At 37.7% G+C, this 25,285-nt stretch overlaps 1 protein-coding gene across 1 annotated transcript in view; it reads left to right on the top strand.

Moving 5' to 3' along the window:
• Positions 1-25,285, top strand: part of dscama (Down syndrome cell adhesion molecule a) — an 84,675-nt gene that overhangs the window by 39,906 nt on the left and 19,484 nt on the right. Inside the window, exons 4-18 of the mRNA XM_082158509.1 lie at positions 2,236-2,382; positions 3,506-3,784; positions 3,885-4,160; positions 4,238-4,534; positions 6,375-6,650; positions 6,765-7,043; positions 7,138-7,257; positions 7,463-7,642; positions 16,934-17,148; positions 17,976-18,072; positions 18,240-18,368; positions 19,092-19,259; positions 19,678-19,748; positions 21,780-22,020; positions 22,661-22,807. Coding sequence (XP_082014635.1) covers positions 2,236-2,382; positions 3,506-3,784; positions 3,885-4,160; positions 4,238-4,534; positions 6,375-6,650; positions 6,765-7,043; positions 7,138-7,257; positions 7,463-7,642; positions 16,934-17,148; positions 17,976-18,072; positions 18,240-18,368; positions 19,092-19,259; positions 19,678-19,748; positions 21,780-22,020; positions 22,661-22,807 — 2,922 coding nt within the window. The remainder of the gene's footprint in view (positions 1-2,235; positions 2,383-3,505; positions 3,785-3,884; positions 4,161-4,237; positions 4,535-6,374; positions 6,651-6,764; positions 7,044-7,137; positions 7,258-7,462; positions 7,643-16,933; positions 17,149-17,975; positions 18,073-18,239; positions 18,369-19,091; positions 19,260-19,677; positions 19,749-21,779; positions 22,021-22,660; positions 22,808-25,285) is intronic.

Below are 25,285 nucleotides of genomic sequence, written 5' to 3' on the forward strand. Positions count from 1 at the left end.
CTCTGACAGAGACGTGTGTGTGTGTGTGTGTGTGTGTGTGTGTGTGTGTGTGTGTGTGTGTGTGTGTGTGTGTGTGTGTGTGTGTGTGTGTGTGTGTGTGTGTGTGTGTGTGTGTGTGTGTGTGTGTGTGTGTGTGTATGTGTGCGTGTGTTTGCGTGTGTGCTGCAGTCCACACATACACACACACAGTTATTTTCCTTTTGTCACGGAAGACAAGCTGTCTTCTTATATACCAGCACTGCTCGCATGCAAAGGAACGAATAAACAAGTACTTCACATATCTCTTTAATGTGATGTGTCTTGGGGCTGTGAAGAAATATAAGAAAACAAGTGCAGAAGGTTGTGATGTGATGTGTGATGTGTATAGGCCTATATATATATAATTTTAATAATGGTAATTAAGTGTGTGTGTGTATTATGTATATGTATGTAGTATAATTTATATTATTATGTATTATATATAATGCATAATACACACACACACACACACTTAATTACCATTATAAAAAAAGGCCTATATATATATATATATATAATTATAAAATATATGTGTATAAAAATTAAAATATTATAAACTCAGATTATTTATGTTAAGATATTAATTTATGTACATTGATTTTTATTGATTTTTATTTTTAAAGTATTATTTTATGTTTTTAAATAGGGTTTTAAATATATTTAATAATTAACTGCAACCATTAGCAATAACAGTAAGTAGGGTACATTTTGTCAAACAAAACATAAAAAAATTAACACTCATTTAATAAACTAATTTTACATTTAGATCCTTACTTCCTCATGCTAGTGGTTTAAAAATCAGACAGCTCATTAATCTTTGCTGAGACAAACGAATACGTTCCCTCTCTCTCCTCTCTTTCTGTCTCTCTCTCTCTCTCTCTCTCTCTCTCTCTCTCTCTCTCTCTCTCTCTCTCTCTCTCTCTCTCTCTCTCTCTCTCTCTCTCTCGTTCTTTCTCTCTCTCTCTCTCTCTTCTCTCTCTCTCTCTCTCTCTCTCTCTCTTTCTGTCTCTCTCTCTCCACCCACTCGCTGTGTAAATTGTAGCTCGTCACACTCCACATTAAGTCCACGACTGGCAATGCCTGCAGGACCTCAGATCTGCGGTGTGTCATCTCTAACTGGGTCAGAACTCACAATAGCTGCATCTCGCCTTATGGCTCACTCTAGCTTCTTTTATTCATTGCTAAACTGTTTACTTATGGTGCTTGATTTAACACACAGACAGTAACAGACTCACACACACATATATACACACACACACAAAGGCATTTTGTAATAAAATGGAGATCATGTTGGAAAATAGCCCAGACAAAGCCCACAGGAGAACAAGAGCACCAGGAGCGGCTCAGAGGGGCGTTTGAATATCTGAAATCTAGAGGGAAGCATCATCCTTATACACAAGTCTTTACGGCTTGTGATTTTTTTTTTTTTACTACGTTAATAGTTTACCCAAAAATTTTAATGATCCTTTATTCACTTTCGTGTTGTTCCAAACCAGTATAACTTTCTGCAGTGGAACACAAAAAGAGTTTGAAGAGCGTGTTCCTGATCTTTCTTTTCTGTACAATGAAAGCAAATGGGGAAGGGGTCTGTGAAGATTCCAAATCATGAATTTATTAAATGTATTAATATAAATAATACTATATTTACTATATTCAATTTTTAATCTTTGACATCTGAATTCACTCTAGAATTGTGCTTCAGGAATCCTCAGAAAACTGAGCTTTAAATGACGTAGTGGAATTACCTTCTTATTTGAGGGCTGTACGATATGTTCTTGTTACAGGAAGTGAGACAAATTCCACCCCTCCGTTTTAGTCATTGCATAGAAATGAGAGCAAATGGCATTCTCAATCAAATCTGACACAGACGTCTCCTCTGAGAGGCATGGCAGAGCGCATGGCGGCCCTGGCAGACATTATTCCTCATAAAGTTTTACGACCTGCACATTCTGTGTTATCAAACCATTAGCATGAAATCAGTGCTTACTGGTACATGAGCGGCGGGGCAATCAAAACTGCACTCGACTGGCAGGAATAGCTGCGCCAAATCAGCGAGTTCCTGCTGAGGCTGATGGGATAAACAAGATTCTGTTAACCATGTCTGTAATGTCTCATTATGACACACAGATGCTACAGATTAACTGTGTTTAACGCTCACCAATTAATTTAAGATGTTTACCTCACACTAATAATATTGTGTTTTGTGTGGTTTTTTAGGGGCTCGATTTCTCATAACGTCCACGGGGGCCCTGTACATCTTAGATGTGCAGAAGGAGGACGAATTATTCAACTACCGCTGCATGACGAGACATCGCTACACATCCGAGACCAGACAGAGCAACAGCGCACGGCTCTTTGTGCCAGGTGAAAGTGTTTAATGATATATAATTAATCAGTCAGATGAGACATTCATTGTTCCTGTTGCTTTAAAGTTTCTGTGAAAAAGCCAGAGACCAGTGAGTGCTAGCAGCTAACGCGTTTTAAGAAATATTTTACAAGAACAAGATATATAACATAACTTATAATGTCTAAAAGGAGTCTAAATATTTCTAAAATGTCTAAAAACTTTAATCCAAAATGACTAAAAGTGCATTCATGGTGTATCATCATGTGACTCAAACTCAAAGCCAGACTGTGACTTTAACTGATGTTGTGGGAATGTAAGCTTGACAAACAGAACATTTTAGTTTCCATTCAAGTAGCTAGAAGATGTTTTTACTCGCTAGGTAGCTTGATAGATGGACTGACAGACCGGATGGATGGATGGATGGATGGATGGATGGATGGATGGATGGATGGATGGATGGATGGATGGATGGATGGATGGATGGATGGATGGACAACGGATGGATGGACAACGGATGGATGGACAGATGAATGGATGGATAGATAGATAGATAGATAGATAGATAGATAGATAGATAGATAGATAGATAGATAGATAGATAGATAGATAGATAGATAGATAGATAGATAGATAGATAGATAGATAGATAGATAGACAGACAGACTTACAGATGGATGGTGGGATAGACAGAAAGACAGAATGAACGGACGGACGGACGGATGGATGGACAGATTAATGGATAGATAGATAGATAGATAGATAGATAGATAGATAGATAGATAGATAGATAGATAGATAGATAGATAGATAGATAGATAGATAGATAGATAGATAGATAGATAGACAGACAGACAGACTTACAGATGGATGGTGGGATAGACAGAAAGACAGAATGAACGAACGGACGGACGGATGGATGGATGGATGGATAGACAGATAGATAAACAGAATGAACGAACGGACGGATGGATGGATGGATGGATGGATGGATGGGCGACGGATGGATAGACAGATGAATGGATGGAGAGACGGATAGATAGACAGACAGACAGCCAGATGGATGGATGGATGGATGGATAGATATATAGATAGATGGATGTTTAAAATGATATATAAATGAACACATCTTATATTTAATAGATCCTACAAACTCAGCGCCTGCGGTCCTCGATGGGTTTGAGAAGCGGGAGGTCATGGCGTCCCACAGGGTGGAGCTCCCATGCAAGGCCTCCGGACACCCCGCACCAAAATACCGCTGGCTGAAGAACAACAGACCACTGGAATCAGACTCGCGTTTCCGTCAGAGCGTGACGGGCCTGCTGATCGAGAGAGCCCAGCCCAGTGACAGTGGCAGCTACGTGTGTGAAGTGTGGAACAGCTACGGAAACGCAGAGGTCATAGGTCGCCTCACGGTAAAAGGTATATATGTTTCTCATTCCAATTTTTTTTTTCTGAGTCAGTGAGTTCTTAATATCCCATTGATGAAGTTAACATAAATAATGCCACTGTGGTATTCCAGAACCTCTTAAAGTGGTGGTCAGTCCGCGAAAGGTGAAAGGCAGTGTGGGCAGCCAAGTGTCGCTATCCTGCAGTGTTACTGGTTCAGATGAGTTCGAGCTTTCTTGGTACCGCAACGGCGACAAGATCATTGCCGGCGCCAACGTACGAATGAACGGGATCAATAAGGAGAACCTTGTGATGGACGGGATGGCGAAGAGCGATGGTGGAGCCTACCAATGCTTTGCCAGGAAAGCCAAAATGTCAGCTCAGGACTTCGTGCAAGTCATTTTAGAAGGTCAGCACTGTCCCGGCCTTTTCATTTTGGTTGCATTTTGATTTCTTAAAGCTTAATAAAAACCTCTCTGTCCGCAGACGGAACCCCTAAGATCCTGTCCGCCTTCAGCGAGAAAGTGGTCGGTCCGAACGAGTTTGTCTCCTTGATGTGTCACGTCAAGGGAACTCCACAGCCCGCCGTCACCTGGACGCTGGACGATGACGTCATCACGAAGGACAGTCGGCACCGCATCGGTCACAGTATAACGGCGGAGGGGAACGTGGTCAGCTACCTGAACATCTCCCACACCCAGGTCCGTGACAGCGGGGTCTATCGCTGCACCGGCAACAACTCTGCAGGGACGGTCTCCTACCAGGCTCGAATAAACGTAAGAGGTGCTTGTCAGATCGACTCCTCCAAAACACACACATATACGTATATTTCATTCTGCTCATCTCAAGTTCATACATGAGACGAGGGCCTGACTAACATCTGCTGTTATTTCATTTCTGCTGAGCTATTTTATTCTTTTAGTTGCTTTTTTTGGTCATGTTCACTCTTTCATATGGCTGGGTGCGTATTTGTTTTCCTCAAACCAGTGTTGTAGAAAAAGTTGTTTCTTTTTCTTTGGTGCATGTAGTGTCTGTTTGTGATCATTAATTTTTTTTTGTGTGTGTGTCCTTATCTATATTTTAAACAATTTCCTCTGGAGACTTAATATTACCCTTGTGAAAATGAAGTACACTTTAGCATATTTTAAAATAGCGTTCTTATAATGGAAATGTGAACTGAATGTATTGTTTTCTGACAGTTAATTGCATGTTATGCATGTATTAGTTTAAATTGATATGTATTTTATATTATTTTATATTTATATTTTAGCTAATAATGACAATTTGAGTGCCTCTTCTGACCCACTAATTTAAATCCAATGTACAATAACACACTACAGTTAAAATTATAATCAAGTACTTTACATGTGCTTTTGTATGTTAGTCAACAAATCAAAATAGGTGTTATAGGATTATTAAAATAAAATGATTTAAAATGTACTCTAAAGTAAAACTTTTAATCGGACGTTATTAAAAAAAAGTGCACTCATCAATTTTATATGATCTGCCAGTACAGTTTTTTAACAATATACTTCTAAGATTTGAAGTACACTACAAGTGCACATTCAATACAATTAAGTACACTTCTTTTTCACAGTGGTATACAGGGCTTGACATTAACTTTTTTGCTCATCCGCTACTGTGACTAGTTACCAAAGTGGTTATCCAAAGTTAGTAGCCACTCAGCATTTTCACTAGCCACTATTTTGACTTCAATACCATGGGGAAAAACTGCCATATAGATATTTTTAATATTATCTTATAATTTGGCACAGGTATATTAGGCTGCTGTCGCTTTAAGACTGACGCATGGATCCGTTATACAGTTACACGTGTTTTCTTTTTCTCAACTGTTTACGTTCACTTAAAACATAACTGAATGTTTACGTGAATACTCGCCAAGCCCGCATTTCGACACTAATTTGTGTGTATTTGTCCGTTTAAGCGCAATATGCAGCGAAAAAGAACTCAATTTAGTACTGAGAGGCGGCTGTGAGCACAAAAATGAATGCGGGAATGAGTAAAATTATGTGCAATATACACAATCACACGCCGAAATTCAAGCCACCAACAATGTTCATCCGGAGCAAATGAAACGAGATAGTGAGGGGAGGCGGGTTTGTGTGTAACTCGCTCTCGGAGAGATGAGAGAGAGAGAGAAAGAGCAGCTGGTGTTGTGTATCTATTCTGAGGAAAATTAGTATTGGAAGCATTTCAGATATTGCAGTATTGATATGTATCGAAAAATCTATATTTTTGACAACACTACATTGCACTTAGTTTAATTTTTCATATGCCTTTTTAAAAGACTGCCATTGAAACATGTATATATAATACATAAAATTCAACCCGCCAAAGTGGCTTGTAGTGTTAATGTCAATCCCTGATGGTATAAAAAGGCATGCAATGTGTAAGAAACAGTCAAATTTAGGAGTATCAAATTACTCTCTTAATTGTTTACTTCGTGTTGTCTTTTTCTTTCTTTGATCTTAGAAAGGCCCTCATCCATAATCCATAAATCTATATTTTCTTTCTTTTTTTGCTACATTTTCTGCAAATTGGATTTCCATCACAATGTCAATATTCTTTTAAAGAGAAGTGTTTCTTTTTTGTACCCTTGAAGGTTCTGCTGACATACGACCAATGAAAAACCTCACAGCTATAGCGGGGCGGGACATGTACATTCACTGCCATGTGATTGGTTACCCGTATTACTCCATCAAATGGTACAAGAACTCCAACCTTCTCCCTTCTAATGACCGTCAAAGGGCGTTCGAGAACAACGGCACGCTGAAGCTGCTGAACGTGCAGAAAGAACTGGACGAAGGAGAGTACAGCTGCCATGTGCTCGTTCAGCCCCAGCTGTTCAAGAACCAGAGTGTCCACGTCACTGTGAAAGGTAGCTAGTGATACTTGACATCTGAAGTAAAATGAGTTAAATAATGTCATTAAAAAGTCCTGTTCAGTTGGTATACAGTAACAATATTTAACAATGTTCTCTGGTTGTCGTCAGTGCCTCCCTTTATCCAGCCTTTCGAATTCCCACGATATTCCATCGGCCATCGCGTCTTCGTGCCCTGCGTTGTGCGCTCAGGTGACCTTCCCATCTCTATCACCTGGGAGAAAGATGGAAAGCCCATTAATGCCAGCCTGGGTGTTACCATCGACAACATCGACTTCACCAGCTCCATGCGTATCTCCAACCTCCAGCGGGTGCACAACGGCACCTACACCTGCATCGCCCAAAACGATGCCGCTGTCGTCAAATACCAGAGTCAGCTCATTGTTAGAGGTAAGACTAAATGTTAAGCATCCTTTATTTGGATTATAAATTGAGAAACTTTCACAAAGACACAACTTGAATGTGATTTGTGGATTTTTTGTAGTTCCACCAAGGTTCAAAGTGCAGCCTCAAGACCAGGATGGAATCTACGGTAAATCTGTCATCTTGAACTGCTCTGCGGATGGAGAGCCACGGCCAACTATTGAGTGGAAATACTCCAAAGGTACTTGGCTTCACTGACAACTGGAACTTTGCATGCAAAAATTAATTTCTTAATTGGTATTTTGTCTTTGTTAGATTTTAAGACAATTTGCCAGTGGTAAAAAAATAAATAAAAATAAAAAAGGGGTGGGGGGGGGTAAGTATGATGTCACTGGGTTTTTTTTTTTTGCCACTTTAACTAGAGGACGTTTTCCTCTCTTTGCCAGGTGCTGGGGTGCCCCAGTTTCAACCCATTGCTCTAAACTCCGGCTTCAGGGTCCAGCTGCTCGGGAATGGCTCACTACTGATAAAGCATGTTCTTGAGGAGGACGCAGGTTATTACCTGTGCAAGGTCAGCAATGATGTGGGAGCCGATGTCAGCAAGTCCATGTACCTCAACGTGAAAAGTAAGAAACAATATTGTACTGAATGAAAGATGATTGTTTTGACGGTTCGCTTTGCAGTTCTGCTAAAATTCGAACCTCTCAGCCATATAGAGGTAAATATATTTAGATGTTTGTTATGAGGTACAAGAGACACTTGTCCATTTGTATTGACAATCCCTTGGGTTAAACATCCTAAGGACACTATGGTGAAAGTTCACAGAGTGACCCTTATGCGGAACCAACCAGCGTAAACCAACAACCTTCTGCAAAACCAATCAAATGTGTGTTTGGGTCACAGCTTTTTGTATCATGAGGGATTGGAATTATTCTTTGTGTCATTATTGTAGATATTAAGTGTCAACCAGAGTTGTCTGTGTCAGGTTGAGAGGGTTTCTGCTGTAAAAGTCTCTTTGTCTGCCTTAGACACATGTGGGTGTTTATCCACGAGTAGCCAAAACCCTTTTCCCCCTCATTACACTGTGAACTCCTGTAGGAGCTGACATGTGGAAAGGCTTGTGCTTTCAATGTGCTTAATGTGTGTGTGCATGTCTCACTTTTTCTGTTTCCACCCACTCTCTGTTACACTCTGTTACCACACACATACACATAGGGAGAGAAAAAGCAGTAAATATTGCTTCAGATTATATTCCAAAAATCCTTCATGATGGTTGTGAGAGTTTTTCAATTATAAATTCTAAGTAGATTTGTCCACAACATTATGTATTTCAGAGTAAAATAGGGCATTTTTAACATTTATTTAGTTTTATAAAAAAAAATATATATAATTTTTTCTATATATATGTATATATATAAAAAAAAGTCTTTGAACTGTTTGGCCCGACAGTGGAAAAGCGGCTAATTTTAAAGTTTACTTATAAACTTTTGAAGGCTACATGCTGTTTAAATGTATAATTTACCACTTATTTACTATTTGAATTATTATCATCATAAATAATAAACACATTTAATTTAATTAATATTTTTATTTATAAATAGTTATATAATATAGAAAAATGATTTTGCTCTGGTACCGAAATTAGTACCGAGGACTGTGAAATTTTACTGTTATCGGTACCGGCTACTGGAATTTTAGCACTGTGACAACCTTAAGGATGCGTGTCCACAAAAGCTAAAAACGGCAGCACTCTTCTGAAGACACCTCGCTGCAGGCGCTTGAGCGCATTTTTTTTTCAATTGAGACGCTATATGTGCTATGATACAGAATATACATGGAACTGTTACTAGTATCTGATTTCGCAAATAGTTTGTTTCTGAATATAAAAATGTCGACACATGTAACATACTTGCTCTGGCACTAGTTTTGGATGAAGAGATGTGCTTGTTGTCAATTGTTATCGATGTACAAGCAGAATATTACCGTTGGTCATGTGGTAATTGTCCCACCCCTCCTCCACACTGATTGGACGGCTGGGTAAAAAGTGCGTGTTTTACTCAAAGGAGAACATTCAACACTCGACGACCAGTAAAGAACAGCAAACGCTCAGCGTGAAATAGTCGTTCAGCGCCTCGTCACGCTACTGTAAATACGCTAGCCTCGGGAAAAAACTATTTAGTGGACACATGACCTAATTGCAGGTTTGCGTAATATTCTGAGTTTGCATTTTACTGTTTTTACACACACAGCCTTAATAAACTAGAAAACAAAGCAACTTGTGTTACTTACTTAAAGTAACTCAGATATTTTGTTGTAAATTTAAAAGTAATATGTTACTTTACTAGTGACAAAAAAGTAATCTGATTACATTACTCACGTTACTTGTGATGCATCACCCCCAACACTGAATATAATAAGATTTGTTATAATAAGACCTGGAACGTGTATTTGTAGAAAGTAAATTGGGTCAGTTTTGATTTCATGTTGACTTCATCAAAGATGTTTATTTAAAATGCAGTAATATCTTTATACACTTGTGTGACTCAAATAAATGCCAAAATCCATTTGATTTAACAGTGTTTTTCTACAGCTTGTGACACGGCAGCTAAATGAACTGTTTTAATGTCGGGTTATCCGACTATTCCCTGTCTGCCTATGCAAAGGAGGCTGCGTTCTCATTTGATCAGAGTGTGATGTTAGAGAGACTTATTTTCACACCCTGCTCTTATCAGCACGCAGCAGGAGCTTCCCTGCAGAGCCGCTCTCTCTGCCCAATACAACCTCTTCTTCATCCTCCCTCCCTTACTCCCTATTCTCTCTGCCGTCTCCTTCTCATGTCGTGTAACAACACTCACTCTGTTCTCAGAGAGATCGATCAGGCTGACAGGTGAAATACTTGTCGTACAGGCTTGTCGTGGTGTTTGTGTGGAAAGCTCTGCTCCCGGAGGTACAGGTCTGTTGTTGTGGCTCGCTGGTGTAACTCGAGTCTCCCTGAGAGGTTTGTTTCAGGGTCCGCTGCGATCTCTTCAGTTAACCGCAAAACAAGCTCCTCATTAAGATCAACCCTGATCAGTGCTGAGAGTTCGGCTCATGTCCCCATAGCCACAGAATAGAAGGAGAAAATCGTATCCTTTTGGAACAAAACAGGAAAAATTCTCAAATCCATTACTCAGTACTCAAACCTGATTTGAAACTCTACTTACTACAACAATAAAAAAAAAATAAAAAAACAGTATCAGGATTGAGTTTTTCAGTTGAGTTGTTTTAACTTCTTTATGAGAAATACATATATCTAAGTGCTGATTTTTTAAATATAGTGTTGTAAAAGGAGATTATGAAAGGTTTGCATGCTAATGTGGCTAGCTGTATTTGGAATGGAAGATGAGTGAACTGCTTATGGTGTGGTATATACAGTGTAGACGTATTTTATTTAATCTGAAACAGATTGTTTTATACATTTCATGTATGCCACAGTGCATGTTTAATTCATTGAGTGGGGTTCAATTAACAATAATTACTAAAAATAAAGATGCAATAATGTTTTTATACCTTTTTATTTTTTTAACAGCAGAAACAGGGTGGGAAAAGGCTTCCAAATGAAGATCAGATTGAGGAAAGAATATTCTGTGCATTGCATTCTTTTGTATACCCCAGATTTTGGCCAAAAAATGTGATTTAGGTCACAATCTGGGCATGCTACGCAATGCTATAGTTGTAACAGACATGGTTTAAACGTTTCCACACATGCTAGCGCAACGAAACTTTAACTTGCTAGTTGCCATATCAACAGTATATCACTGAACTTTTAACCATAGCTAAAGTAAATTTCTTACTTTTAGTGTTTATTTAAAATGAGACAAATATGCTATTATTTTAAACTCCAATTAGTTATTTAAAGGTGCAGTGAGCGATTGCTGAGAAACACTGTTGATCTGCCCAAACAAACACACCCTTCATTGCTCTGCCCCCAAAATGCACAAACACTCTGTGAGTGGATGACTATTTATCATAGCTAAAGCGCAGCAAAATAATGTTTTGCAAAAAAATAAAGTGAAGATGAGGAACGAATGACAAGGAAGAACAAAAAATGAAAATACAAGAGTATATACAAGCAAGAATTCGCTGTAAGCAAATATTCCAATGATATTCCTCTGAGCTTTTCTCTTTTGTAATGTCTTTCAGACATCTCTTTCTACAGTCTTTCTTCAAATCTCTATCTTGCTCACTCTCTCTCCTCCCCCATCATGAGTGGACACGCCCCCTACTGCTGATTGGCTACAAGTGTGTTGTGGTGCTCGGTCTAATCCACTTTTCAATAGCGTTTCTCAGAAAATGCTTACTGCACCTTTAATTCTTAGCTTACAATGTGCCCTGCTATTAGAACTATGCTATTCTATGATGTTAGTGATGTAATTCAAATACATAACTTTTATATAGCTGCAGAAATAGTTAGTATTATGCGATGTAGAATGTAGAGGCACTGTTGCTTGACAGTACAGTGCAATTTTCAGGAAATCCTGCTGAGAAAAGAACAGCTGAAAATCCCAAGAAACTCTCTATATAACAAGATATAATGGAGTGTCACGTTAATGGCTGTTTTATTATAATCCCTCCCCTCCTTCACTCTGATTGGCCACAAGCTTTTCCATTTCCCGTATCATGATGCGGCTCATTTCCACGCAAAGCCCAATGGTGCAGTAAAGGAGGATATCAGGCCGCGATGAACACGGCCACTTAACCAGTCAGCTCACTGTTTACCCCAGTGCATCGTGGGGCAGGGGATGCTGTACACATGCATGTAATCTGCCCGCCAGCCCAGTGAGGCGGAGGGTCTTGGCCTACATCCACCACACACAGCCCTGAGCGCTGATGCGATAGGGGATGATGGGTGCCCTCAGAAAGCCTGCGGGGAGCCAGGAGCCGCTATGAGACTAAGACAGGAGAGACATTACACTGGAGGAAGCCTCCATCTCCAGCTCCAGTCATTCCTGTTTCATTTGTTGCATTTGGTTATGCACCCTAGAAACAAAGCAGTGTTCATTTTTTACATTTTAGAAATAATATGTTTAGCATTTTTTATATATTTATTATATTTAAGATACATTATTTATGAATAATTAATATTTTTTATTTAAATTTCCATTATAAATATTAAATATATAAAATACACTTATAGTGTATAGTGTATGTAACACAGCATAATATAGTTAACACAAGCCAAAAATGAGAAATATACATTTTACAGCATTTATTAACCTTTGTCAATTTTAATTAATCAAGATAAAATTTCTCATTGTTCATGTTAGTTTACAAAGCATTAAATAATGTTTATAGATATTGATTATGAACAGATACATTTTGATGAAAATATATTAGTTAATGTTGAAATGAACATAACAAAAATGTATAAATACTGTAGAAGTATTATGCATTGTTATTTATTTTTACTTTTATAAATCTTTTATAAATTCTATTATAAATATTGTGTGTGTATATATATATATATATATATATATATAAATTATTTTGAACTGTGGTTTGAAATATTGATTTCATTTTTTTAAATATATTTATTTGCAAGCTGCCTTTTACATTATTATTTAGTCTATTCTAATTGTTTTAAGTTTAAGAAGCTGTTAAATGGTGATTTTCATTGTGACAACTTACCCCTTATAGTATGACAACATGCCCCTCTATTGGAGCACTGAAGGTTATCATGTTAAATGAACAATATCTTTTTTGTAAACTTTAATGTTCAGCTTTAAATATTCATTTTTTCTGTACAAGAGAAACTGGATCATTTCCCTGTGTCTGCACCAAACATGCGGCAAACGTGTCTCCGATTCACAGATTTATGTGTGGATTGATAGTTTGGGGTCAAATGTCATAGAGCTGTGCAAAGCAAACTGTCAATTCTGACCCTTGTGACCTAATTAGACTGATTAGTTTGACAACCCCTCCAGCCTTATACACATCAAGACATTAAACAACACACAATCGTTCTTTTCCTCTCGTGCTATTTTTTTTTCTCATTGCGAAAAGGAATGAAAAAGGACGAAATTACTAGCGTCATCCTATCAGAGAAAGATATTCAGCCTCGGATCCATGATACAAACACGCAGGCTAGTAACTGCTCTCCTCTGAAAATCAATTCTGGATGTTTGTTCTATTCTTGTCCTCCATTGACAGCACCCTCTTACAGCTGGGGGAGAGCAGGCAGGCCGGAGCTGGTTGGCATGGTAACGTGTCCAGGTGAAAGGGGGGTGGGGGGGACTCTCATGGGAGGGGGTGAGGAAAGCAGCCAGGATTCCCTGCGGACTGGATATAAACCAGAGACCACAGACTCCTACTGCATCTCAGTCAGCTAGACCGCTCAAGGACACGCATCTGAAAATGAGCTCTGTTTTTAGATGGATGGATGGATGGATGGATGGATGGATGGATGGATGGATGGATGGATGGATGGATGGATGGATGGATGGATGGATGGATGGATGGATGGATGGATGGATGGATGGATGGATGGATAGATAGATAGATAGATAGATAGATAGATAGATAGATAGATAGATAGATAGATAGATAGATAGATAGATAGATAGATAGATAGATAGTTAAGTGACCAACAACAATATCGTCCGCTGGTCTGGATGCTAATATAGTTATCTTTATTGTTATCATTCTTGGTGTGAACGGGCCTCATGAAAATCAAAGCCATAAATCTAAACAAGTTGTGTTCCAAATTTGAGGTTGATACCTCCAAAATTAGTTTTCAGTAAGATTTGGTTTGGGCGCAGTACCAAACGTTTCCACTAGATGAAATTAGTTTCACATTGATTTCCAATGCGGTAATTTTTTGTGTGACAATTTTTTTTAGGACCATTTAACCGTTTCTAATAATGTCCATGATTTTATAAAAACAATTCACATAGCAAGTTCCGAAACCTTTATCAAGTTTCGTTCCATTCCGATGAAGTAAAAAATTCGATTAAAAAAACAACACACAAAACTTAATTTCAAAGTGTTGTGAATCAGTTATAATACATTAAGTTCTTCTTAAGGAAGGAAAACAAACTAGTTTGTTACAAAAATTGACGCCGCAGATGTCATACAGTGGTTCGCATTAACGTTAGTACCATCAATAGTGTGTTTCACCTGTAATATTTCTATAATGAAATTGTGCCAAACATAGACTGCAAATTAATTCTTGTTAAAATTCCATGGATTTGATTTATAAATAAATTTGCTGTGTCCTTTTTACTCTTAGTAAAGTAGAATCCAGTTATGAATGATTTGTGTATTAAATTTGAACGCAGCTTTATAAACAGTTTGCTTTGACTAAAGAGAACAGAAGTTGTGAAGTGTTTGTTAAATTAATGTTCAGGGATTCATTTTTCCTCTCAGGTAAATAATGCTGAATCTGTGTTATTATCTCATTCTTTCTCTCGGGATGGTGAACATCACTTTCTCTGCCCCTGATAGACCAGGGAATAAAAGCAACTACCTTGAGATACTGTGTGTAAATGTGTGTTTTCGTGACACGCGCAAAAACATAATAATGTGCACGCTCAAACACACAAAGCAGCCTAACGCGGATCATTTTTGTCCATTTACGACCCCTAAATGAATGAGTAAAACGAGCCTGAATCATTCCGAGAGGATTCAGAAGAGACGTAAATCACTCCTACAGCCGGAGAGCAAGTTCCTGCCCAGCAACACACCGTTCTTCTGTCTGGATCTCAGGAGGGGAATTAGCACCTTCCCTTTCAGTCCAACTGCTGCTTATAATTCTGCTGGATATTAAAGAAATACATCAACACAGCAATTATGCAGTCATGATGAAGACAGCTCGAAGCCTGAGGGAAGATGCGGCTGCCCCTCCAACACAGAGCCTACTTCCCTCTTTAGTGTTTTATTCTGGATAATCACATAACTCCCGAGCTCTCGGCCGGGATAAGAAATAGGATGCCAGTTTAGGCTGCCTGCGTCTTTTAGTGGGGGACTGTACAGCTTCATTTTTATCCTCTGATCAACTGTAGTCGTATTAAGAGACTTGCACGTGTACTCTCAGTGTTTACAAATGAAAACGCTTGCTAACAGGGTAGACATGCTCAGTGACTGTTAGCTTATAGGGTGTCACTATGAAGTTAATTGGGATATTTTCTGAAATGTTGATATTAATCATACTAATTTTGTAACTTTTAGCTCAAGTCATGCCAAAAAATATATATTCGGGCTGGTCCAGCTAATGCACATGCAACAAACTAAAAAAACTAAAAAAGATGCTACAATCACAAAGGGTCATGTTTCACAAATTCATATTTGTAATGTTTTTTTGTTTCATATATTTTATGTATATTTTTTTAAATCACATTTAAATGAGCATAGGGATGAATTTTAAGTTATTTTACCTTGGTTTGAGCGGGGGCGGTTTCTCAGCTTACATTTTAATAAAATTTTAGTATAATTCTGTTGTGCTTTTGTCATTTGTATAATTTTTTTTTAATATTTTTGTATAGATTTTTTCATTTTAATTTAATTTTTAGTATTTTTAGTACTTCAACTTAAACATACAAAAAAAACAATTCTTCATTATGTTGAAAACATTATTCATTTTGTATATATATGTATCACAATGTGTGTGTATATATATATATATATATATATATATATATATATATATATATATATATATATATATATATATATATTAATATTATATTAATATTATATTATATTGTCACGGGTTGTAGGGAACACGAGCATATTATATTATATTATATTATATTATATTATATTATATTATATTATATTATATTATATTATATTAAAAACACAGGAACTTTTATACAGACGATAATAAGGTAAACACAGCTGGACAGAATGACAAATCATAAGTTACCATGACGACACATGATTGGCAGGAACAGAACAAAGGAGAACAGGAACCAATGAATACTAACAAAAAATCTGTGAAACAGACAGACTAAGTGTGACTATTATTATATTATATTATATTATATTATATTATATTATATTATATTATATTATATTATATTATATTATATTATATTATATTAATTTCAGTTACTGAAAACTATTTTTAGTTTTAGTTAACACCAATTTTTTGTCACCTCTCTTGGATTAGCTACTGATGTTTGTACTCTTTGTTTTCTCTCTTATAATGATGTCACTTCCTGGATGATGATGTCAGTAAAGGAACTACTTCTTTTTTTTTTAAAGAAATGATGGAGATATTTCTTATAAATGACTATTTTTTCCCATGCAGCATGTGGATAATGTTACTTGGCATAGTGTGATAAAAGACTGAAAAACAAGCAACTTTGATGGGATTTCAATATTTAAAATTGTCATTTTAATATTTAAAAATATTTTATACAAAAATATTTAATACATATAAATACCATAAAATATGAGATGTTTTAAAATCAGGGATGTAAACAAAATAAAACATTGCTAAAGTGATTTTTTTATTTATTTTTTGGCTGCTATACTGAGAATTGCTGGAGTGAATAAGAGATGACATGTAAACGGTCGGGACTTTCAACCTGACACACTCAATCACATCACACGCTGTACCGGCGCTCCCACGTACCCGCCTGGTGCTCCGATTCCCCAATGAATGCCTGTGAGGAACGTGTGTGTGCATGTGTGTGGGATAATAACTGTACCTCTGCATAAAGCATCACATTCAATCTTGTATTTGCCATAGAGCTGTGAAACATTTCCCTTGTCTGGAGTAGGAAAGTGTTCTGATCCTTGCTGTTGCAAAACGTTACATGGCACTTGCACGAGTGCAAGTTAAAAGTCACTGATGTCATGAGAAAAACTTGCTCATTCATCACTCGCAGTGATGGCATGTGTCCTCATGGTGCATTTTATTTTCTCCTTCTCAGTTCCGGCCATGATAACATCGTATCCCAACAACTCTCTGGCAACGAAAGGAGAGAAGATCGAGATGAGCTGTAAGGCCCACGGTGAGAAGCCCATCATGGTTAGATGGGAGAAGGAGGTGGAAAAGGAGAAGCAGTCGCATATGATCAATCCAGACATGTGGCGGCACACGGTCACAGTCAAGAACGTCGGCGACGAGGTCGTCTCCACCCTGCAGGTCGGCTTCTTCATTTGTGCATTGTCATTTTTCATGCTTGGCCGATTTACATATTTCGAAATGAAACAATTCTTTATACCTAGTAGAAAATATCATACTGGTGATCCTTGGTTTAATTCTGAAGGCTAGTTTGATTACTAATTAATTGTTTAAAGGGTGATCAGGTCCTTCACATACACATACTCACTATTATATTTAAATAATAATAAATATTTAATAATAATATATAGAATATGTATATATAGACAATTTATTATTTATTTGTTTATGTGGTTTTACTTTATTATAGACATTACTGTTTTACGTTTGGGGTTAGTACGTTTTTCTTTTTTAAATAATTTAAATATGTTTTAAAATATGATTGATTCCTTTTGGGTTTGGTTCCAGAAATCATTCTAATATGCTGATTTGCTCCTCAATTATTTTTATAATCAATGCTGAAAAGAGCTGTACTGCTTCATATTTATGTGGAAACCGTGATAAATTTTATTTCAGGATTCTTTGATGAATAGAAAGTTCAAAATAACAGCATTTATTTGAAATATAATTTTTTGTAACATTCTAAATGGCTTTAGTGTCACTTTTGATCAATTGAATGCATTCTTCTCCAATAAAAGTAATTCCTTTAAAATAAAAAAATCCTAAACTTTTGAATGTTGGTGTTTTAAATGTATTTTTCTTTTTTTAAATGTAACATTAGTAATGTAATGTAGTTTACATTACTATAGTAGTTTATATTTGTAATGTAAAAGTTCTGTTGATAAAATGTTATTATATTGAATTTATATTTGAATTTTAGTTCTATTTTTATATGAATTATATTTCAGATCTATCCAACGATGAGAGAGGATTCTGGGTTCTTCTCCTGTCACGCTATTAACTCTTATGGTGAAGACAGAGGCATCCTTCAGTTAACGGTTCAAGGTAAGCAGCCGGAAAATCACCTGGGCTTGGGTGGAGATTCTGGGGATTTATTAGGCATTTGAAACGAGACTCTTGAGGAAAATCTCCTGATTTAAATGTCATTGTTTAAATGCGGGGAGGGATCCAAAGCCTCTGAGAATCTGAGAGCCTTTTCGTTCAATGCTCAGAGCCACCAGAGCCTCCTAAAGTGGAGATTCGTGAGGTGAAAGAGAGGACCATCGCCCTCCGCTGGACCATGGGATTCGATGGAAACAGTCCTATCACCGGCTACGATATTGAGTGCAAAAATAAAACAGGTACATGATCCAAATGAATGCAAACAACAGTAGTTCTTAAGGGATACTTCACCGATTAGCATTAAGCTTTGTATCAGTAGAAACCCGGTAGTATTTTCGAATGACCGTGCTTCCCTCCCTCATGTCCCACACAATGTCCCTCATGTCCCACACAATTTCTGCATTGTGTGTCTGGAAAAAAACCTCCGATGACGCAAAATCGTCATTTTGCGTCATCGGAGGCATTTTTGGGCAGAGGCTCGAGACTACAGCCAGTAGGAGGAGCTTTTTCCGCATGTTTTCAACCCGCCCATAGGGGGATCTCACGATAAAACAGCGTCTTTTCAGTTTTCGAGTCAACTAGTAGCCTAGTTGTATCATTTCTTCCGATACTACCCTCTGTAACCGGTAGGCGTGGCTTGGGAGTGGTATTGTACATTGTAGGGCAACGAAGCAAGTGCATTCTGGGAGTTGTTGTCTTTCATCCACATGAGACAAAAATACATTTTCTGGCTTTTCTCAGTCTAGAAGGCACCAACTTCTAAAATAATTTCACATTTCTTCAACGTAAATGGCCCAATTTAAATACACATTCATCCAGCTGTGAAATATCCCTTGTTTGGCATGAATACATCATCATAATTCTTGTAATTGAGATTAAAATGGCAATAAATAAAGCTGATCAGCTGACACATGAGTTCCAGATATGTTTTCAACCATTTGCTCATCTCTACCTATAAACAGAAACTTGGGAAAGAGCTCGCAGGACCAGAGATGTTTCTCCCACCTTAAACCAGGCGACCATCATTGAACTCCACCCATCGTCCACCTACAACATCCGCATTTTTGCGAAGAACCACATTGGGGACAGCGAACCCAGCAACGAGCTCACCGTAACCACTGATGAAGCAGGTGTGATTTATAAGTCATATTTGTGATGTGAAATCAAATTTACTTCATGTCTCTGGTATTATTATGTAGGCCCACATTTCATCAGTGCACTGTGCACGTTACTCTTTCATCCTATTTCTGATATTTAAACTGTATTGGGCTATCTTTTAGGGCTTTTTGATGGGCTTTTTTATTCATTGAACAAATAGTAATGCAAGCATATTGTTAATGTTTCACTTCCTGTGGAACTGTTCCATCAGTTGACACAGAGAAGCAATTATGATGCAATACTGCCAACTGGTGGTCTAGGGGGACATTACAGGAGAGTGACTGATAAACTGATAAGCTGATACTGATAAGTGCTGGTGCCACTGTTTATGAGAAATATGACTGCAGACATCAGATCACGCTAAACAGTGTGAATGTTTGACCGCTCTAGATCCAGAGGGACCTCCCCAAGACGTGACGCTGGAAGCCATCACTTCCCAAAGCATAAAAGTTACATGGAAGGTAGGCCACAGTGTATTGTGACTGTATCAATGCTGTTTTGTTGAAGTGTGTGTATATATGGGTCCTCCTGAGACCCAGGGAAGGACTTTTGTCTAGATTTTTTATATATGTATATACATGTCACAGTTTGTCACAGCATCTAAAAAGCACATTCAGGGCTTTTCAGAGATATCAAATGTTTGGAGGTTTCACCATGACAACAACTTCTACTTGGTCTTTAAAAATGACTGACATTAATTTAGTGATCAAATTTAGCACTCTTATGGAAATAAGATTGTATTTTGCAATCATCATTTAAATCCTCATTTAAAAAAAAAATTTGTTTGTCATAAATCAACATCTCAGGAAAATTTAAATGATAAATCATGTTTATCAGGCATTTGGGAGACACAATAAGTGAATAGTCAACCCGATCTCACGGGAAAACGTACAAATTCTACGAGGTGGCTTATTCGTACGAATTCATACGACCTGACTCGTACGAATTAGTACGATTTTTGCAAAATCGTACATATTTTACTTCATCATATTTGACTTCATCACTTTTTGGAATGATATCTATATCGGTTGGATCGGTTCCATGTGATATAATTAAATCGAGTGTATTTAATCGAGTGTAATCGAGTTTAATCGAGTGTATTTAATCGAGTGTCAATTATTATTTGATTATATATATATAAAAACGCTAAATTGAAAACGAAATTGACAGAGTGTGTTAAAGATATAAAAGATTGGATGACGCGTAATTTTCTTTTATTAAATCCAGACAAGACAGAGGTAATACTTATCGGTTCAAAAAACCGCCCACAAAACCTCTCACAATACAACTTTAACATCATAGGATGTCCTGTTACTTTATCCTCTACAGTGAAAGACCTGGGTGTTATACTCGATTGCAACCTGTCTTTTGAAAATCATATTTCATATGTTACAAAAACAGCCTTTTTCCACCTTAGAAACATTGCTAAGCTACGTAATATGCTATCAGTTTCTGATGCAGAAAAGTTAGTTCATGCATTCATGACCTCGAGACTGGATTACTGTAATGCTTTATTAGCTGGTTGTCCTGCATCCTCAATAAACAAGCTACAGTTAGTCCAAAATGCCGCCGCTAGAGTTCTTACGAGATCAAGAAAATATGATCATATAACACCGATTTTATCATCACTGCATTGGTTACCTATAAAGTTCCGTATTAATTACAAGGTATTGCTACTGACTTATAAAGCCCTAAACGGCTTAGCTCCAGTCTATTTAACGGATCTTCTATCGCCCTATAATCCATCGCGCTCTTTAAGATCACTAAATTCAAGGCTTTTGGTCATACCTAGGATATCCAGAACCACCAAAGGAGGGAGAGCATTTTCACATTTGGCTCCAAAACTCTGGAATAGTCTTCCTGATACTGTTCGTTGCTCAGACTCGCTCTCCCAGTTTAAAACTAGATTAAAGTCGCATCTCTTCAGCCAGGCATTCATATAATCCTACAGTTCAAACTACAATCCGGCCTCTAGCTCATAAATGCCAGAGGAGAACTGGCCCCCGACTGAGCCTGGGTTCTCCCAAGGTTTTTTTTTCTCCATTAGGTCACCTGATGGAGTTTTAGGACACCATTAGGTCACTTGATGGAGTTTTTCGGTTCCTTGCCACTGTTGCCTTTGGCTTGCTCAGTTGGGGATATTTTGGGGATATTTAATTTAATTTTATCAATCAATAAATTCCTCTTGAAACAAACTTTGTTGTATTATTTTAATTTAATACTGTGAAGCTGCTTTGATACAATCTGTATTGTGAAAAGCGCTATACAAATAAACTTGACTTGACTTGACTTAATAATATACATATATATATATATATATATATATGTATGTATGTATGTATGTGTATATATAATCAAATAATATACATATATTCAATTATATATGTTCAAATATTTTTTATGTTGATGTGGAGAGAATGTTTAACCATGAATTATAAGACTATAATTAGCTAATGAAGACATTATTCCAAATATAATTTCATCATCTGTAGGCGCCACTGAAACATCTCCAGAATGGCGTGATCAGGGGATATCAGGTGTGCCATCGAGAACACTCCATCAACGGCAGTCACCAGTTCGTCTGCATTAGTATGGAGGCCACGGGAGAGACCGAGTCCCTGAGCCTCAACAACTTGAAGAAGTTCACAGAGTATGAGGTGGTGGTGCAGGCCAGTAACAGTGCCGGTCCGGGACCTGCTTCCAGTGAGGTCCGGGCAACAACAATGGAGGACGGTAAGCCATTGGAATCATTCACATGATGAACAGACCACTTTTTGGATGATCTATAAATGAATTAATTAATGTAAACAGTTTTTATCTTTAATTAATATTTAAAAATGTATCATCAGATATTCCATTATATGCATCAAGGGCTGCGTCCGAAATCAAATACTCTCTTGAGTAGGTACTTATTTTGAATAAGTAATTACTTCATGACTGCTAAAAAAGTATGTTCTATATAGTATGAGTGTGTGTAGTATGAATGTAATCCGGACGTACCACATTCATCATGTTGTCATTATCATTACGTCGCTTCACACTTCAGAATCTGCTGTACTTTTTGCCTAATCTTTTATGAGTACTGTGAATTTGGTTATACTTCTTTTGTCACATACTGTTTTTCACCTACTATATAGTAGGGAAGAATGCGATTTCGGATGCAGCCACTCACATTTGAAATATATGCTGCCATCTAGTGGCCACTGGAAATGTTTACAATGCTTACAATTCTTGTAAGGACTGTCTCGAAATCAACCCAATTCAAGTTAATTAGTCAATTTCAGTTCATCCACACCTACTATACATATTCTGTGAGTAATTGTGCTGTTCTGTCAGTTTCTGAGATGATATTGTATGTCTCTTTTGCTCTCAGTACCCGGCAGAGCTCCAGAGAAGGTTGTGGCCACCGCCGCCTCCCCAGAAAGCATCTCTCTGTCCTGGCAGACTCCATCCAGGGAAGCTCTTAATGGTGTTCTACAGGGTTTCCGCATCATCTACTGGGCCAACCTACCAGACGGAGGTAAAGCTCAGACCCCAGAAAGTGCCTGAAATAGCATTACTTTCCTGAGATTGGGACCATGGGTCTTTAGGTGTCCCACTATGGTCCTCTATATATAAGTAATAATAAATAAAATATATGTTATCATTATTGTATTAGTATTATTATATTATTATAATGTATTACTATTTCTATATAGATTGATAGCAATAATATATATATGAAGCGGACCCTGTAAATGAGCGGGAATAACGCTAAGAAAGAGATATACATATACTTATTACACATACACATATTATATATATATATATATATAAAATATTTGCATCCTTTGGCCACTAGGTGGCAGAATATATCTTTTCAACTTGAAATTCTTCATTTAGAAGCCAAGAGCTCAGCCAAAAGCCAAAACCTGTCCCAGTACCGGCGTATTAGCTCATTATATACTCAAAAATACATACCACAATATCATAATTTTGCAATTCAGCAATATTCTCTTTTCATAAGTGTTGTGCCAGCATGCATACATGAAGTGGCCTCTCATGAGTGATTTAGACTGTGAGGTTAGTTAATCGATCATTCAGCGCTGCGGCACACTAACCAGAGAGCAACATAACACATTCTGCACACCTGTTTAATTGGCTGCTTTATGGCTCTCGATCAACTTGTGCTCAGTAGAACAAACTCACAGCACACATTATGTCAATCCAGCTCTTTCCAGGAGCTATTTGCTTATAAATTGCCTTATTATGAAGCAGCAGAATTCAACCCGGGCAATTCTAGGACAAAATTCAGCAGCGAGTAGCAAAAGACAGTGGCTATTTTCCATCCAACAGCGGCAGTTAGAATGCGAAAGGAATGATAGATAGCAGGAAAAAAAATTTAGACATTAAAAATGTAAAACCTGCAACTTTCCTGGATAGCTGCAGGAAATCTCAATGTCTGCCCTGTCTCATAAACCAAACCTTTATGGGTTGTAGTTGATTTTATATGACCATCAACTTTGCCACAATATCATAATTTTCACACCAGGGGCCAGTTGCATAAACAGCCACTATGAAAAGTCTGTCTCACCCTCATGTCGTTCCAAACCCGTAAACTTAAGCCTTCTAAGAAATCTGAGAGCTTTCTGTCCCTCCAATGACAGCTACGCTACTTCCACTTTGACGGTTCAAAAAGTTCATTAAGAGATCATAAAACTAATCCATATGAAGATCGAGCATGTTCGCTTGACATGAGAGAACCAATGAGGTTCATTCTCGTGTTACGCTGCAGGTTTGAGCTTCTGTTTATGTTCGCTGATCAATGTTTATATGTGAATAAAAGTTCACCATATAAAGCGATCGAGTCTCTTCAGAAAATTTGGACTAAACCGTTCAATTCATAAAGATTCATTTTACAATTTTTTTATGAACTTTTTGAAGTGTCAAAGTGGTAGTTGCATAGCTGTCAATGGAGGGAGAGAAAGCTCTCAGATTTCATCAAAAATATCTCCACTTGTCTTCTGAAGATGAATGAAATTCATATACAGTGGGGAGAACAAGTATTTGATACACTGCCGATTTTGCAGGTTTTCCTACTTACAAAGCATGTAGAGGTCTGTAATTTTTATCATAGATACACTTCAACTGTGAGAGACGGAATCTAAAACAAAAATCCAGAAAATCACATTGTATGATTTTTAAATGATTAATTTGCATTTTATTGCATGACATAAGTATTTGATCACCTACCAACCAGCAAGAATTCCGGCTCTCACAGACCTGTTTTTCTTTAAGAAGCCCTCCTGTTCTCCACTCATTACCTGTATTAACTGCCCCTGTTTGAACTCGTTACCTGTATAAAAGACACCTGTCCACACACTCAATCAAACAGACTCCAACCTCTCCACAATGGCCAAGACCAAAGAGCTGTGTAAGGACATTAGGGATAAAATTGTAGACCTGCACAAGGCTGGGATGGGCTACAAGACAATAGGCAAGCAGCTTGGTGAGAAGGCAACAACTGTTGGCGCAATTATTAGAAAATGGAAGAAGTTCAAGATGACGGTCAATCTCCCTCGGTCTGGGGCACCATGCAAGATTTCACCTCGTGGGGCATCAATGATCATGAGGAAGGTGAGGGATCAGCCCAGAACTACACGGCAGGACCTGGTCAATGACCTGAAGAGAGCTGGGACCACAGTCTCAAAGAAAACCATTAGTAACACACTACGCCATCATGGATTAAAATCCTGCAGCGCACGCAAGGTCCCCCTGCTCAAGCCAGCGCATGTCCAGGCCCGTCTGAAGTTTGCCAATGACCATCTGGATGATCCAGAGGAGGAATGGGAGAAGGTCATGTGGTCTGATGAGACAAAAATAGAGCTTTTTGGTCTAAACTCCACTCGCCGTGTTTGGAGGAAGAAGAAGGATGAGTACAACCCCAAGAACACCATCCCAACCGTGAAGCATGGAGGTGGAAACATCATTCTTTGGGGATGCTTTTCTGCAAAGGGGA

Source organism: Leuciscus leuciscus (genome assembly GCF_965113295.1).
Source record: "Leuciscus leuciscus genome assembly, chromosome: 24".
Taxonomy (NCBI): domain Eukaryota; kingdom Metazoa; phylum Chordata; class Actinopteri; order Cypriniformes; family Leuciscidae; genus Leuciscus; species Leuciscus leuciscus.